Source organism: Archocentrus centrarchus, chromosome 3, assembly GCF_007364275.1.
Source record: "Archocentrus centrarchus isolate MPI-CPG fArcCen1 chromosome 3, fArcCen1, whole genome shotgun sequence".
NCBI classification, from domain to species: Eukaryota; Metazoa; Chordata; class Actinopteri; order Cichliformes; family Cichlidae; genus Archocentrus; species Archocentrus centrarchus.
The window spans coordinates 22,444,249-22,462,889 of NC_044348.1; the positions used below are offsets into that span (position 1 = coordinate 22,444,249).

At 38.3% G+C, this 18,641-nt stretch overlaps 1 protein-coding gene across 1 annotated transcript in view; it reads right to left on the reverse strand.

Annotated features, from left to right (window-relative positions):
* The window catches only part of ush2a (Usher syndrome 2A (autosomal recessive, mild)), a 233,943-nt gene that overhangs the window by 117,817 nt on the left and 97,485 nt on the right, over positions 1 to 18,641 (reverse strand). The window contains 12 exon segments of the mRNA XM_030720976.1: positions 3,566 to 3,725; positions 4,516 to 4,601; positions 4,955 to 5,030; positions 6,089 to 6,226; positions 7,732 to 7,920; positions 9,650 to 9,730; positions 10,327 to 10,551; positions 11,178 to 11,457; positions 11,571 to 11,701; positions 12,140 to 12,328; positions 12,780 to 12,881; positions 14,660 to 14,786. Coding sequence (XP_030576836.1) covers positions 3,566 to 3,725; positions 4,516 to 4,601; positions 4,955 to 5,030; positions 6,089 to 6,226; positions 7,732 to 7,920; positions 9,650 to 9,730; positions 10,327 to 10,551; positions 11,178 to 11,457; positions 11,571 to 11,701; positions 12,140 to 12,328; positions 12,780 to 12,881; positions 14,660 to 14,786 — 1,784 coding nt within the window.

Here is an 18,641-nt window from a genome sequence, read left to right on the forward strand (position 1 = left end):
GCAGTAGCCTTTGTCACATGTGTTGCCTGCTCAACCAGGTGAGCTACAGCAGTGCCAAAGTGCATGAATATATTAACAACATGTGCACAGGTTTGAACAATGCTTCAATTAAGACTTACAAACTAAAATAAGATGAGAAAAAGGAGTGAAATGTAAGTGCGTGTGGACTTCTGTGGCAATCCTTTTGCCCAGTCAGCGCCTGCCTTTAACACCACGGTTCTTTCTGCGTGCTGAAGCAAACACAGTGCAGTGGTAAGCTTCCTTACACATGCACAGATGCACACACACCAACACACAGTCATTCTGAGGTGTCTCCTCTTCTATATTTAGAACAGGAAAGTCATCCCCAGGAAAGACAAAGAAAAGACCAGAAATGGTATTAAGAAACCAAAACGTGCCAACTATCTAGGTCAAAATGTCAATAAAGAGGGGCCACTGTGAATTGTGAAGAGCATGACTGAAGAAAATATTACTCTATAATTAGTGCTGTACTGTTGTTGGAGTATTTTTTATTGTCTTGTTCAGCTGGCATAGGTGAGATGTTCAAGCTTTACAATAATTCTGTCCAAAAAACAAAAATATATAATTTTTATATAATTATATATATATTTTTTTTAATATAATTTTTTTCAAACGCTGTAAAATATATTGAATTAAGACTGCTTTGAGACATTGAGGTGCAATGAAGTGCTTTGACTAACCATCACACACTTTATAATTAAAACCCTTCTGATACAAGATTTGATAACTTTTCTAGGATTTTGAAAACGTGAAGTATGAAGTAAAAAAAAGCCACAAACAAAGGAGCACTAAAACATACTTTATAAATTGTCCTGCAGTTCTTACAAGTCCCCAAAGGTAGCCCAACCCACCTGGCATGGTAGCAAAGGGAGGCCATTTTAAAAAGTGATGGATTCCTTTCTTGGTTCCTCCCATTAAAAGCCATTTTTTGAATGACTGATGAGTGTGTGTTAGCACACAATTAGCCACTGTGGCTAATCTATCACATTTATTATAAGATTTATATGCTGTCGATTGGCAGTGTGATATATGTCCACTTCTGAAAAACTAAATCAAAGGGGAATTGTAATAATCTGTATCATAATTCACTGTGGTAATGGTTTTAAAAGTGCATTATGAAAGTACAGTAGTGTGTTTCTCAGTATGTTCAATTTAAAAGCAAGCATTTGAAATGAAGGTTGAAGGTTCTGCACCTTTGTTCTCTTCCATGTTTCCTCTTGCTCTCCACACGCAAAACACAGCAACCCCCACCACGAACACACACACACACACACACTACATCGGGCATGGCCTCTCCAATTGTCAAGGTTTTTCTGCACCTGCTACTTCCTGTATCAGTCCACATCTGTGTGACCACACTCATCTTTGAACTTGTCCTTCATTTTGATCTTACCTACACACATAAACTTTTTGTGAATTATTGGCAATATCTTTTTGCAGAAATTCAGACAGACTACCAAAGTAATGGGAAGTGCCTTTGCGGTACTTCCTGCTACAGTAGGTGTTTCATGGAGCACATTTTGCCATACTGAAACCCACAAATGCACGCAGAATATAACCCACAATGTATACATCAATAAATTCACTTCCAATTGTTTCAGAATGTTTTATCAGGTTGTCTGTTCATTTGTGACCATGTCTGTGTTCCTGTGATCCTGTGTCTGCTTTGGTTGTGTATGAATGTGTATGAGTCAGGTAGCGTTTGGTGAGGGCACGATATAAATCTGCTGATACTGTTTTGTTTGCTTCCAGCAGCCTTCCTCAACCTTTCTCACAGTCTCTCACCCTTTTCTTCACCCATCCCATTTTCTTTAAGGCATTTCTTCTCTGCATTATTTCTTTTACAACCAAAAAATTATCTTTCACTCTTTTTACCACTTTCTTTTCATTTTTTCCTAGCCATCTTAGGTTTTCTCACCTTTTCTCACAGACACAATAGAGTGGTATTGACCAGGTATGATCTCTCAACCTCTGCCTATTACCCATGTGCTAACAAGGCAATATGCAGCCTTCCCACACCTAGTGAATATGTTGATCAAAAGCATTTAAAAGGCTCAGGAAATGAAACGATACACTCCCCTGCTCTGTATAGGAATACTGTGATAGTCGATGAATTACACCAAGTAATTTCTTTTTCCTTTTCAACTGTGCACCTGAGCAAGCTTCTACCTGAAACCTGAAGAGCCTGAACATATTATTTTGTGAGAAAATGTTTTGCAATGCATTTTTATAAAAAAACAAAACAAAAACAAACAAACAAAAAAAAAAACAGGAAATAATGCTGAACAGTCAAATACATGTATATGCTGCCAACCACGCCATGACAGGGAAGTTAAGGAAGGTCTTGCTTATTTCTGCAAGACAATGCCACACCACTTTCTGCACTCATTTCAACAGCATTGCTCCATAATAAATGACCTGCCTGTTGAACAGCAGAAATATATAATTGATATATACTATATTTATATATTCCAGCTTTCTTAAAAAGGTGTGAAAAAAGCTTGAAAATATATGAACCCATCAGCTCATCATAGAATTGACCATATTTCTGATGCTAGCTTAATGGTGAAAGGAGGGCCCCAAACACACCTTCCTAATGTGAAAGAAATACGACCACTCCCTCTGTGATCATGACCAATAAGATCATCATCATCAACACTTCACAGGATACAAGTAGTATGCAAAATGTGTGGTAAAGTGATATTTCAAGCTATCATATTATTGGATTTTTTACCATTTTGTGTCTGCACAGTTTTCTACATTGAGAATCTTATTTTGATGACTTTGCTAAATGGTTTTATTGAATATTATTCAGTACATCAGTAGCCAGAATTTGGTGGACCTGTAAGTAGTGTGCATGAAGGTTATGCTGTGAAAATGGAAAATTGCCTATAAAATAATAAATATGACCTTGCCCTTGAGCACAATTTTGGGTAAAGACCTATTAGATGATCACTGTAAGTAATTTAGATCAAATCTATAATATATATATATATATATATATATATATATATATATATATATACACACACTATGAGTATAAGTATTTACCCGCTTATCACACTGCTTATCCTAGTTCAAATTTTAGCAAGATGATCTTCACCACAAACTCTTACTCCGCGTACGTGTGCATGTGCCTGCCTGCATATGAGTACTGTAGCAATGCATTTTTTCTGCAGTGAATAGCACTCTAAGTCAAGACACTAATAGCTAACATACTTTCAAACACATATACACAAAAATGGGAGCATTATAAAAAAAAGTGCAGAGATCTATCTTCCCTTGTCAGCTCCCTCTAATGGTGAAAGGTCAAGCGCAGAAGAATATTCTGCATGGTAAACACAACTGCAGAAGGTCACTGACTCTCTCTCACTGAGTCTCTCTCTCTCTGTCCTTGTGTTTTGCCCAGACAAAACTGATAAAATACAAACAAAGGGTTTATACATTTTGAATTATTTAAAAACGTGAGTGCATCCCAGTTCTGTGTGTATCTACTTACATATTAACATCATGTATTAACATGCTTGTGTGAGTGTGTACTTACTCTACAAAAATAGTCCGAGAGTCTAGCAGGGTAAGAGTTGGTGCTTGTAGCGGCCCAGGAGGAAGCTGTGAAGTCAGCACTGTAACTTGTGAACTGTTGGTGCAACCCACTAAAGTGCATGCACCCAGAATCAGCACATGAGTGGAGTATACACCAAGACCTGCAACACAAATGCACACACTCAGAACTTATATTGTGCCTACAACCACTGAATTCTTCTTTTTCCCCAGAAACACTCCCCTCAAACTCGATCTTGACTGTTCTTTCTCTTTAAGCATCTTTCTTTGTTTCAAATCTAGTCTCCATTTGCCATCTTTTGTAATCTCATTGTGTTACACATTCAATTCTTCCACATAATGTATAATTACTATATCCATAATCCTTCCAATCACTGTGAACATCAGACACTGTGCATTATTAACCCAGCAGGGATGATATGTGCTCTCATGCCTTCATTAACCTAGAAAGACACACATTGCTGGGCAGTGATGCCATATACAATGACTGTCCTGTTCAAGTGATTGCATGTATGTTTATGTACATCTCTGCATACTGTGTGTCTGCATGCATGGTATTAATGTGTGTGTATCTATTTGGCGCATGGTGCAGCACTCTGCTCTCAGTGGTGTGACATGTGTTTCATACCTTATTTAGCTCTCTTTAGTGAGAGCCTTCAAAGCAAACTGTGTATATGCACGTGCGCTAATGTTTAGTTTTCTTTGTTTCGCCACTGCTTCATTTTCATGTGTGTGTGTTTAGCTGTCTTTTTCAAAGTGCTATTCCCTTGGTGAGGACTCAGACACTCTTCCTGCTTTCAAATGCTAATCCTCCACTCCATTTTGCCTTTCTTCAGTGTTCCCCTTCTCTTTACTCCAAGGCCCCATCCCTCTACAGTCACAGTTACGCTGGAGCACGCACACACAACCACACAAGTACTCTCTCCTTTTTACCAGTGATGTTGTGTTGTCTGTTTTTCCCTCTGTAGACCATTTGGTTGTTGTGATAGAGGAGGTACTCTGTAATGCCTCCATTGGGCCTATCATTGGAACAAAAAAGTGAGATGAGGGTAATATTATTACATTGTGTACACTATAACAGATATTATTTTGATGCCAAACTCTATGCTGGTTTCAATCACTGCATGTTTATTTAAGGTGGGAAAAAGAATAAGAAATGCAGAACCAGATACTGTCACTGTTTTACAATCATCATTCCATTTACTAAAATACATATCAGCAAGTGGGACAGAAAAGACAGATTTAATTCAGAATTTTCTCATTACTAGCATCCTGTCCATTGGTGAAGGTTCTATGACAGAATTTAAACCTTAACACACAGTTTGGATGTGAAACAGGATCGGAACAGGTGAAACTGCGTTTTGTGTGTTACCTTGCTGGAGATTCCCAGGTAACATAGAGGGCTGGGGGGGATGAGACCGCAGCCGGAGGAGACACAGCTTCAGGGGCTGATATGTCAGAAAGTGATAACACATTTGTATGTTACCACAAATATGGTGGTTAGCATAAGTAAATGGAAGAAACACACTTTTTTTTTAATAATCTATTTTTGATTAACTGCAGTATATATATATATATATATATATATATATATATACACACACATACATACATACACACACACACTGAAACAAGAACAGTGTAATTACCTAATATTGAAAAATAAAAACCTATGGCAAGCCTCAGTTTTATAGAGGTCATCATTCTGCATCATCAAATGTCACAGATAAATAATTCAATAAATTTCATACAGTAGACACTGACTTGGCTTTGGATTACTTTTCAAAAGACTTTCACTAAGAGAGGAAAATGTGAAAATTTTATGATCTCATGTTCACTGATCTAAAATAAGGTGAAGAAAAATGTGTCTGTACTCACGGGTGAGTAAAAATGTGTCTGTGCTGCATTTCTGTGTGTCTGAAAGAGTTTTAAATGAATTCTTTCTCCAGTCTCTCTAACATGTTTCAGTGTCTTAACTCTGTGCTCAGTGAGAATCAATACAGTAATCAGTTTTTTTTCTTCAACTTCAGATTGATTTTTGCTGTCTCTGTACTGACCTCTGCCGTCACATTATCTCCCAACAAGGCCTGTTGGTCCAATACAGATTAAAGTAACATCTAACATGTGATGAAAAATATGTCTTTTCCTCATTTTCTTTCCTCATATACATTTCTATATGACTTACTAGATGAGCAATAAGCTACTCTTTGCTTTCTGATTTTCCTAAATTTGTAATACAACTTTTTTCTTTATAACCATTTTATGTCTTTCCCTGTACACTCACCTTAATCATACTCCTTTCTTGCACCAGCCACTCCTCTTCTACCTTTTTAGCAGCTAAATATCTCATGCAGGAACCAGGATGAGTATGTCTAACTGTATTTAGACGTTTGCCTATGTGTCCATGTACATAAAGAGTCATAAATTTATGATACTTGTAATGGGTTGAAACTGAAGTTCTGTTCATAGGTGTATGAATGTGTGTATTTTTTTTTTAATTGGTTACCTTCCTCTGGGGTTGTGAAACTCCAGCTCAAACTGTTATCACCATTGTCATTATGAAGGCTCTCAGTGCAGCCAACAGGCATACAGGCACTCACAGTGACAATGTAGCGAGTGGATGGAGTGAGACCTGACAGCATACCTTAACAGGAGCATATACATGTCAGTGAAGAAAGTGGACAGAGAACATCATATAAAAAAGAATAACTTTGGAGGATACACACTTAATTTTGCTAAATCGTCTATATGTCAGAATTCATACTTGCAGTGCATGTACAGTATGGGAATGAGTGTAAAAATAGGTAAGAAAAATTGTAAACATAACCTTTGAAAGTCCTTTGTGCCAAATCAACCTCATTTATCTGCGTTTAGTGTGTCTTTGGTGTGTTACTGAAGTCTTTATCAACAAGCATCAGCAGCACAATTTAAATGCTTTACTTGTATCTGTGTGCTGCTGTTGCTAAGCAAATCTACTGTGCTTGGCAAACAGAGGGAGTCTATTCTAATTGTAAAGCTTCAGCCGTCTCTCTCTGGATGTTTTTTTTGTCCTCACCGTCTTGGCCCTCTCCACTCCTTTCTGTATTTTCTAAGTCACCCTCTCTTCTCTTCCACCCCCTCCCAATTCTCCCCTCTGTTGTGTCCAATCACCCTGTACTTGTCTCTCTTTCTCACTCTCGCTTACTGTTACCCATGTCTTTTAATTCAATTAGGGCCAGGGCCCCACTCCGCTGCCATTACACCCTCATTTGCTTTTCTGTGTTTTTTAGCCATTGGTGTAATTCTGCAGTCAGGTGTCGAGGCCATCATAAATTAAGAAGAAGCCTTATCAGGGTGGACTTAATGTCTGGCAAAGAGAGGGGGACTGAATGAGAAGCAGCAAGAGAGACACTGAGAAAGACTGAGACAGAGAGCTCATCTTCATATTTGCCTAGAGACATGGCGAAGTGGATGAGAGGGGGGACGAATAGCAGCAGCGGACGCAGACATCATCATCATCATAAAAGATGAAGTGGGGAAAGATCGAAAAGTGAGCAACAGCTACAGAGAGAGAGAGAAAAAGGAGCAATGCCAGGGTATGACATCATTGGGATAGTCCTGAGTGTCTTATTCCAAATGGAGACAGTCTCCTAAACCTGGGGATTTGCCAAGCAGACATTAACAGGGTTGACTGGGACAGTGAGTACATGCACTAGTATATTTGTATGAAATACAGCTGGAAAGTAAGTGAAAAAGACATTATGTGTTTTTAGTAAAGGCTAACATGTGAAAGATATCAGCTGCAATAAGGGAAACAGAACTAAAGTTAAATTTATCTATATGTAACATGATGTTTATTGCTGTTCGCAGTTTTCTTTTGTTTGTTTTTCAGGAACTTTCCTTTTCCTAATAAAATGTATTGTTAAGTGTAAGTGCTCCAAAACTTTAATGCAGTTTAGCACCTAAAACAAAAGTGCAAGCAGGAAAAAGTTGTGCAATGCAGTGCACAGAATAAAAATGCAACAAACAAAGAGCGACATGGGGGAAAAAGGTAGTCTACAAAAAGTATGGTGACTTTAATGGGGCTGCAAAGTTTAAATAAACTGAAAATATGGCTTTGTATGTAGATATATTAATGACTACAATGGTTTTTGTGCATTTTTTTTTTACCTGTGAAGTTTCCGTTAGCCAGGTATGTGGATTTGATAGGTGGTAGTTCTGGGTAGTCTTTATTGTGGGCCTTTAATTCATATCTGTCAATCAGTCCCCAGATGTCACCAGTGGGTGGCACCCAGCTCACCTTGGCACTGGAGCCGGTAAAGCTCTGAACCTTTATTGGACGTGGCACAGCTGTAGGTACTAAAGAGTCCAAAAGGGAGAAAGATACAAAATGAGACTGTGAAGGGAACAAAACTGTGAATAAAGACAGAAAATTTAAAAAAAACACAAACATACTGTATATACAGGTAGCAAAAGATACAAATACAACTATCAAACTGAGCAAAATACATTGCAAAAAATAACAGAAAGAAAAATAAAATGCAGGAATTAGATCAGGGCAAATGAATGTCAAAATAAATCTATGAAATACAATCAAAACAGGAAAATATACATGAAAAGCAAAACAACAGGTTGGGAGGACATAAAAATAAAGAAAAAGCATTCCCCATCTCTCTGTGTTTTAATAGGCCCAGTAAATCATACCTCGCCATTAGCATAAATAGTATTTATGAGAGTAGTAACTTTTTCAGCGCTGATTTAATACAGCCAGCCATTCATTCTGGGCTATATTTCATAGCAATCAGCCTCCCTCTTTCTCTGTAACACTCCCCTTATTTCTCTCTCTGATACCCTCAGCAGCTCAGGTGGTCCAACTCCTGTCGCACTTCCCTCCTCCTCTGCATCACAATCACCTTCATTTTCTGTCACCAGTCATCCTTTCATCTTCCTTTACATCTGTCCCTACCTTCACTTGTCTGGGATCTAACCCAGTAGTTAATAAACTAATAACTAATAACTGGCTTGTTGGTGCAAACTCTTAAAACAATGGACAAAAAAAAAAAAAGGACATTATAGCTATATCATAAGGTTCACACATTCTTTAATGCGTGAAAATGTATGTTCAATATATCTTCTTTATATCACTAATTGAAGTCTGCTTTACTTTATATATTTATAAGTAACTTTTGGTTATTTTGTGTTATTAAGTTCTTGTTTCACTTCTAGTCTCACCGTCACTCTGTATTTTAGCCGTTTTTATGCTTTCTTTTTCCTCACCTTTTCCCCTTTACTCTATCACCCTACACATTTCTTTATCTCCTCCCATTCCTTCCCTTCTTACTTACTTTGCTCTTCCCTGCTCCTGCAGTTCCACTCAGTCCTTGCACCCGATCCCCAGCTTTCTCTTAAGTTCTTAATGTTTTTTTAGCACTTCCTCCCTCCTGATCCTCCATTCCTCTTTCTGGTCATAGCATGGTGTACTGAGACCTACCAGTGTATTGTTCACTACTAACGAGCAGCTTTATATTACACAAGGGACCACACAGGCCATTCTGGGTTAACAGCCTTTTACTGTGATGCCCTTTATAGAGGCCTTATCAATCTCTCATACCATCAGGCACATGTAATATCACTCACTGGCTTTGGATCACTCACATACTGTACAACATAGCAGTGGTTTTACATCCAACATCTCTTAAGATCAAAGATATTCTCTACTGGGCAAAGTTAAACAAAGTGAATATATAATAATATCCTGCTTGCTGAACCTGAAAATCAATTAGTAAATTAAGCTTCTGTTTCAGACGATCAGGGAGAATTTTAATATTTTGTTAGTAACTTTGTAAATGGAATACAATTCCAAGACACAACACATCCAGTTAACTTCAAATTAAGTGTAACATGTCAGAAAGAAAGAAAGAGAAATATAGACAGAGTAGATTCTGTGTACAAAGGACTCTGGTTATGTTCTACCTGCACGTGTAAAAGTGGGGTGTTGTGTTCTGTTGCTAACATCTGCAGACATATCAGCATAATAATAAGCAGACACACACACCAGCTACTGCAAATGAAAGCAGTGACATTTTACCTTTGCCTTGACTGCGTCCTCTTTGCCAAGGTCCTGCTGCCCAACCTCCTGCAGCCAAGGCCACAAACCTGTACAAGTACTCTTAAAATATATAGATGTTTGTGTGTGTGTTTATACATAGGAGAAGAGGTTAGGGATGCAAAAGAGGAGACAGAGGAGATACAGATTTTTTAAATTAAGGCAAAATGTGCACTAAAAATATAACATCTTAAAACATCGTAAAACTAATGTGATGTAATTTCCAGCTGTAACATCTATTTCAACTTCTTGGATGGTTAGCTTGTATTCATCTCTGTGTCAGTTATAAAATGTCGCTGCATAATAATATCCCCAGTGTAAGCTTTAATCAGCGAACATGATAATGTAAAACGGCAATTACTACTAATTAGAGTGAGCTGCTAGCATGGTATAGCTGTAAGATTTGCCTCACAGTCATAAAAATAGGTCTTCATGTAGCAGGCAACTATCCAGAGACAAAAAAACAAAAACAGAAAAAACCTTAGGATGAAAACATTGTGGCAAACCCATCAGAACCCTCAATATCAAAATATCCGACTCACATAACCAAGTTTCTTATTGTTAAACACAATCACCGAAGGCTGATGTCCAAAAACTGTTAGTGCTGACATTGCACCAAATTTCTGATATTATGGTAAATGTATACTATGCAACGTTACCAGTGAAAGGCTGTAGACTATAATCTGTGGCTTGTGTCTTTTTCCCACTGTACACCAGGACTGAATCATTTCCTCTGCAGTTGTACCGACTTTCACTGGTAGGACAGCCATCTAAGTAGACTCTAATAGAACGGCGTGAGGCAACAGAGAGATTAATGCTTTGGCTGATGGGAGGGTTTCTTTTATCACTTCGTATGGTAAGATCCTTTATACACCCTCCTAGGCCTGTGAAAGGGAAGGAAAAGAAATGGGGAGGAAAAAGAGAGTGCAAGAAATAGTAGAACAAGTATATGACTGAAATTGCATTTCACATTTTTTAAATGGAATATGGAATTTCCTGACAGATATAATTATGCCACAGGTTTCCTGAAGCAGAATTTACAATGCTCTTAAATTTTAGTCCAACATTAGCAAATACTATGATTACTATGACTCAAAGGTAATTAATTCAATCATTCTTTTGCTCGGCAGAAAAGCAGGCAAGTTACAACTGCAAATAAACATACTGCTACTTGTACAACTCAAAAGATAGTCAAAAAAAGAGGAGCACATAAACATGTAAACACTATGCTTGATAATATTCAGGGAAGTGTATATAATATTGTGGAAACAAGCAGGGCTGCACAGCCTATGAAAACTACACAAGTCAGAGCTAAATGAAACACTTTTCTTGGTTTGGCACCTGCTGTTTTTATTGAAGGACATGCAAATACTATTTCAGTGTATACTTTATGTATATTTTATATATATATATATATATATATATATATATATATATATATATATATATATATATATATATATATATATATATATATATATATATATATATATATATATATATATCTCACCATGTTTGTGACTTCGGTTGTCTAGAGCAGAATGTATGAGCTCTGGTGGAACGCCCCCCAAATATAATGGTGAATCAACTCTCAGCGTTACTGCTCCTCCCATTCCCCTTGCTTCCTCTGCCCAGTCATTGACTGTAGCTGAGATGAGCGAGCCACGTTTTGCCAATAACAATTGTTTCCAGTCTCCATCGCAGTAGCTAAGCCCCACCCACATGCTGAGTTCAATCACATGACCTTCATGGGAAAGAATGAAGGACAAGAGACCAGCTTCCAGCTCCACCTAAAAAAAATATAAACCAGTAAACAAAATATTACGAGTTAATGTCTTCTATTAGTTTCATTTGAGTGTTTTCAATATTAATGCAATAATTTGAAACATGTTTCTGCTTTTACCAGCATAAAGTCTTCAGTTTGTGTGTTGTATATGAAGAGCAAAAGTGCATTGAGTTGGTCCGTCCTAAAATCCATAGAAATGTCAAAGACTTGTCCTCCAGTGAATACACCTGAGTCTAGTTCCAAGTAACCTGAAACCAGGAGGAAATGAACAACATGAGTCAAATTTAAACTGCGTAAGGTGTTTAAAATTTAAAATGCCTTGTCATCTATTCATAAGTGACAGACAAAAGACTGTATGAGCAGGCCTTTTTAGACAGCAGTAATGGAGGAAATGTACACTAATGAACCTGATCTTTCACACAGAGGCCAATTAACTTATCATCATATTTATCAACATGAAACAAACTCATTACCACCAACATCAGCAGCAGGCATCTTATTAAGATATACTGAGTTGACAGTGTATTAGGGGCACTAAAAAGAGTTTAAAGTTGCATCTGAATACAGCTTTGCACAGAACCGAGCTTTCCATGCACAGTGCAGTTCTAACACCCTGCTGCATCTTATGATGCTTCTGTAACAGTATTGTGTCACAATATTGTAGTAATCGCATGTTAAGATCCTACCATGACCCAGAAAATGAGCTCCATCCACAGTTTGAAGAGGACATCCCTCCCAGCTTTCATACACTGCAACTTTATTTGTGTCTTTTGTCCAGTCAAGAATTTTCCATTCCTCTGAGGGGCTGTCAGTCATCTTAAAACTCACATCTCTGAGGCAACCAGAGAAGCCCTTTCGCACAATCTTAGCATCTCCTGGTGAGACAAACAAAAACAAAAACTTAGATGTAATATTATAGTTTTAGTTTTTTTTTCTGTTTTTTTTTTGCTTGGCACTTCCAATCTATTATTCAAGTTTTCGAGTGACGAGGTCAAATTAGGGATTATTACCAGGATGAAAGAGACAGTATTTGCACCTGAATATGATGACATATTTGATGACAAGTAGTGAGTCTGAACCCTGTATCAAAATATAGAAACTCCTAGTCACCTTATAGTATATCTTCCTAAATTATACATCAGATAGAAAACATGATGTATACAATCCCCTGGCCCCACTGAAGAGTTTAAAAAGTACTTCTTGAAGAATGGATAAAGTATATAAACTAGGGAAAAAACAAAACAAAACAAACAAGAAACACACCAAGTTCAGACCAACAAAAATTTGAAAATCTAATTAGAAATAAAAATTGAGTGAAAAACCCACCTGAATCCTCTCTTAGTAGAATAAAATTTTCTGGCAGCCCTCCAATGAACACCCCCATGTTCTCACCAATCATTGTGCTACCACTTAAAGCTGATGCACTTCCTGGTGGTGGTCGACATAGGAAGTAAAAGTGAGAAATAAGGTGGAGAATAAAAAAATAATATTACAATGAAACATTTGGGGAACAAAAATATATGGGGTACGTATGAAAAATATGGAAAGAAAATGTACAGTGCTATTCAAAAGTTATGAGCCACACCTCTTTTTTGTGTTGTTTTAAAAATGGAAAAAAGGTGTAGCAATTTACTGAAACGCGTAAACATACAAGTAGAAGTAAAATATATAAGAAAAAAATGGAAAAAATAGAATTTGAACAATTCTAACAAGCTTTAGCTTAAACTCTCTTGTGCAGCTTTCTTGTAATTTCTTCAAGTAGTCTTCATAATTAGGTCTCTGGGATTCATAATTCAAGGCTCTTTGGATGTTGGCTGCTATTTGTGCCATTCTCTGTCAAGATGATCCCACATTGCGTCAATAATGTTGACATCCGGGCTCTTGGAAGGCAACTCCATTTTTCCAATCCGTGTTCCATTGTTTGTTTTTCTAACCAGGTGTGCCTTTACTGCACTGGCAGTGTGTTTGGGATCACTGTCATAATGAAAAATGAACCTGTTGCCAATCAGATTATTTCCAGATGATATTGCATGGTGGCTCAAAATCTGATGGCACATTTCAGTGTCCATAAGTCAATCGATTTTGTCAAGAACCCCAACAGCACTGGCTGAAATGCAGCTCCAACAAACGACAGTGACATCTCCGTGGTTTAGAGATGGCTGTAGGTACTCTTCTACCTCTTTCCAGTTCTCCTTTGTACATACTGACAAAAAATTTGAACCAAAAATTTCTAATTTAAACTCATCATTCCATTCACCCCAGCTCTTGTGTGATTTGGCATACCGCAGCCTTTTCTCCCTGTTTCCCTTCCTTAAGAATGGCTTCTCGACAGCCACCCATCCACTGAGACCATTTCTGGTGTGGCTTCAGTGAACAGTAGATGGATGAACTAAAGGGCCACATGGATCTCTCAGGTCCTGTGTCAGGTCTTTGGTGGATTTTTTTCTTAATTCTTAAGGACATGACTTTCAGATACTGCTTCTCTGCTGTAGATAGTTTTTTAGGTGAGCTACTTCTTCTGTCCTCCAATTTCCTCCAATTTTTAAGGAGAAACTGCACTGTAAACTGTATTCTTTGGGAATCATCTTGTTGGTGCAAAAATACATTTTTCATAGACTCAACTAAAGAAATGTAAACAAATGTGTTTTTTCGACAGGCTGCTAGTTACAAAGTACCTAAAGATACAATTTAAAATTGTTTCTTCGCTAAATTGTTATCTGTAAACACAACACTGTTTCACTCCTTAAGTTAGTTGTGTTTTCTATACTTGAATGATTCATAGGTCAGTGTTAAATGGTTTAACCCCTTAATACCGAACCTGTCGCTGGCAACAGAATGTACTTCAACTGTCCCGCCATTCGCAGACTTCCGGCAACAATTACCGTAATAACCCTATATTGGGTGTGAAGGCGGTGATTGTCACTGTTAAAGGGTAAATGAATAAAAAAAAAAAAACATACAGTGAAGAATTTTTCCCATCACACACAGAGTGGCTGGAATTAACCTGGATAATATTTCCAAGTCAGAATGGGGGGATTTACATATACATAGAAAGACACAGACAATCAACGTATTCTCACATTCACATCCAAAAATATGTGTATATCCTTGGATGTGTAGATGAGCATATTATACTGGCATACACTTATACACATGCACACAGAGCAGATAAACACAATGGTCAGTATGAATACAAGGAGAGTTACCTCTGTATTGATCGTTTACAACGATTGTTCCCACGGCCCCTTGCCTTGTTGCTCTAACACTATGCCATTGTCCATCATTGTAGCGGCGCCCTCCATCACCCTGTACGCTCACAGCCACCGCTGAGCCCTACACACATACACACACAGCAGAAGCACACATAAACCCATCATACAAGCAAAAATTTAAGCACATGAACTGATGGTGTGAAAACATCAGTTTGACTTCTTTCCAGACTCTGACCATAGGTAAATATGTTTGACTAATCAGTTAAAGAAACCTTTGACCTCAGGCTCAAAAGACACCAGTTTTTAAATCACACTGCAATCAAACATGTTGAAGGTGTAAATTTTAAACCCAAAAGGTGGAAAGTTAAGGCATCTGGGAATGGATCTCAAGACTGCTTAACCCTCACTCACACCTTACTTCAGGTGACCTCAATAGGCCACTTGGTAGGCTGCGGCAAGGTCTCACAGTGGTTTCACCTGAAACCTCTGATGGTAATGGCCTACGCCTTTTTTTTTTTTACATCTTGGCTCATGTTATGAATAATAGTGGGTCAACGACTACCTCCAAAGGGGACAATCCCCACTAGGGTTTAAATACCCATGACTCTCCACCTTTTAGGTTTAGAACAGAAGAAGCCTCTTGGTTGAGAGGGGAAACATCTTCAAAAACTTAAAGTTCAATAACCTTTTTTCAAGCTCTTCAGATGATCGGTGATACAAATCACACAGAGACACACATCGTCTTCAAAAGGACACAAACATGCACATATAACCATCAAAGTGTTGTTACAGGGCTTTTTGCTACCTATTAAGTATGACATCATTGTTGTGATCAGCTTTTAGCAAGCAGCCAAAGAGTAATGCAGTAAAACAAAAGTAACAGGTACATGCACACATATACACAAACGCATGTGGTGATGGAGATTTAATGATGAGATCAATAAATGTATGAATGCCAAAGTATATCAGCCTCTGACATCTTTACTATCTTTGCTAGACAGCTCTACTTAACAAGACAATGGGGGGGAGGGGGGGGGGGTGTCTATTTACTTCTTTGCTTTTTTCCTTCTCACAAACGCACACACTCACAAGCATACCTGTAACAATCACCCACCCGAGGAAAAGTGGTAGTGGAATCACAACTCTTCTAGAAACTGCTATTGTTGTGAAACAACATATAGTATCAGGTAAAGATAAAATGTGTGTTAAAAGCAAATAGCTGGATGAACCAAAGCGCCACTGGTCAGGTGGTGTCATCCTTTGACAGGTACAGTACTCGAATGATTTGTGGGTATCCAGTGTTGGATGCTCCAATGCCCAATCTCTTTAATATATAGTATGTGATAGTAGACGTCAACACACACACACCTAATATAAAGCACTTATACAGAGTGGTGCCCCTGTGGCTTTCCCACAAATACCTGGCAGTCCCCAACTGAATATAAGGATGAAGTTTGGATGTGTGTATTCTGAATGCATGTAAGAGACCGACAGAATGAAAAAACATGTATGGGGTGTGTGTACATGTGTGAAGGCCATCCCTCAACACAGAGAAGGAGGCGACTAAGGATAAGTGGTTTGTCACTTCTACATCAGATGACATTTAGATCTGTGCTTCAAATTTCTCTGTGTCCTTATGTCAGTCACTTCTTTATACACTAGAACTGGCATTTAAGCTCTTTTTTTTCCCAAAAACAGATGGGACAAATGGTCAAAGAAAGGCTCACACAAATTTGTCATCTCAAAAGTCTGATGGTCATTTGCTGTCAGCACAAGCAAACCGAGCCATTCAGTCTCTTTAGCTCAGCACTAAGGAAGGTGCATGTGGGGAGAATAAAGCTTGACCTGAAGACAAGTCACTGTCAATCTTTTTGCCTTTAGTCACCACCTGATCTAAACAGGGTTTATCTGGATGTGCTGCACCTCAGAGATGCCTTGTGGGGCCTTGTGCCATACCGCTCTAAACTTACACACTTCAGTTTGAGAGACACCTACCCAGACAAAGTCCAGTTGTTGCTGTAAAATAACAATGTTTGGTTGCAAGTTTGTGAGACTCGTTTGCAATGTGGTTGGTACTGGAAAATTCACAAGCTAAAATTCAGTGTTCCAAAAAGAACCGTTACCCTGCCCCTGGAGGGGGGAATGGGACTTTTTTTTTTGTATGCTTGTCGGTGTGTTTGTTTGTTAAAAATATTACAGCAAAACTACCAGTCCGATTCATACTGAATTTGCACAAAAGATGTCCAGTGACCCCTAGATCTACTGATTAAAAAAAAAAAAAAAAAAAAAAATCCCTATCATTTTCTATCTAATCTATCCAGATGACATTGTCGATTTAAGATGACGTAGCAGCAGGACGCAGCTTTGATGAGTCTCAGTTTCAACTTGTGGCGAAAGTGCAGACTTCAAACTACACACCAGTTTTAAAATTGTGTTGCTACAACAAGTAAAACCAGAGTTATTTCGTGTATATTGTTCTCACGTGTGATGTGAGTTTGGTGCGGAAAGAAATACTAACAACGTGATTTCGCCAGCAGAAACTTAAGTGCTTGCGAGCAAAGAAAACAAAACAAAAACAGCAAAAACTACAAAATCAAACAAACAAAATCATGACATTCCCTTTCCTACTGGTGGAATGCACCACATCAACCAATCAAAAACTTACAAAGCAACGCGTGGCATTTGGTTGCTGAGGAACAGGTGAAAGTTGTGGGAGTGAGGGGACAAAAGACAGACAGCGATATTGATAGTGAGTTTTGAAATTAGAGAGATCTGAGAGATTTTAGTGTGTTTGGAGAGTATCGTTAGTGTGTAGTTTAATGTGTTTAGTGTGTTGTGTAGTCATGGACAAGGCAGATGTGGCCAAAAAGCCACCAAAGGTAGACTCAAATGTAAACGCTGCCAACATGTTGCCATCAGTCTAAATGAGTCTCAACTCGAGGGGACTTGACTCAACTGGCTGCCAGCTGGTATCCTGAACTAAACAATAATCAGTAGTAAAGTATAAAAATTTAAATAATATTTTCATGACCATTGTGAGGTAATGCCTCTTGTCTTTAAATGAGTTATAACAGACAATGAGCTATAGTCAGTGAAATTCTACATGTACGGCAGTATAGCTTGTGACAGACACCATAGGTCCATGCATAAATGCACTTGTGCATTTACAGCTAGTTGGTGGCACATTAATGGCAACTCGCCGGCATCAATAAAGTGTAAACTGCCTCTTTTACATTTTGAGTGAATGCTTTTTTGAATGTTCTTGTGCTGCGATGTAAGCGTGTGGCAGTTCACATGTGCACTTATTTATGAGCATATCACCTGCCTGTGTCATGCTAAATTACCCCCTCCCCCCTGCACTGGTAATCCCATTAGGGTAACTCAACAGGCTAATAGGGAGAAGTAATGGGCCCAGCTATATGTATCTAGGGGAACACTAATAAACCATGACTCCACTCCTACTGTTAATTACCCCAAACTAGCCTAAACAAAGGAATCAACCCAGTTGGAGAAGACACACATACACTCCATCACAATTCTAGCAACATAACTAGAGACACACTTGCCAACACTGATAGTCAACGAGCCGTTCAGTGACATACACCCCCCTGCACGCATAGATATATCCCATAGTAACATTCTGATGAAGAGTTTTTGATAAAGTATAGCACAGTGATACTAATGAGGAACGAAAGTGTGTATGTGCATGTTTATTTGAGTGTGTAATTAGTTGGTGGCCTGATGGAAGTATGTGTAATCATCTCCCATCATCACTTTCATCATCTAAGTCGTTGACTCTTTAACCCTTCTACATGTGTCTGTATGGATGGATAAGGAAAGTCAGCCTGTGTGGCTGTGTGTATGTGTATGAGTGTGTGTGCAAGGGTGCAAAGCTTAATTAGCTTGCAATTGGTATTCGCGCATGGTGACTGCAGGGAATGAGTTAATTGCAGTCCAATTCAAACGTTGACACACT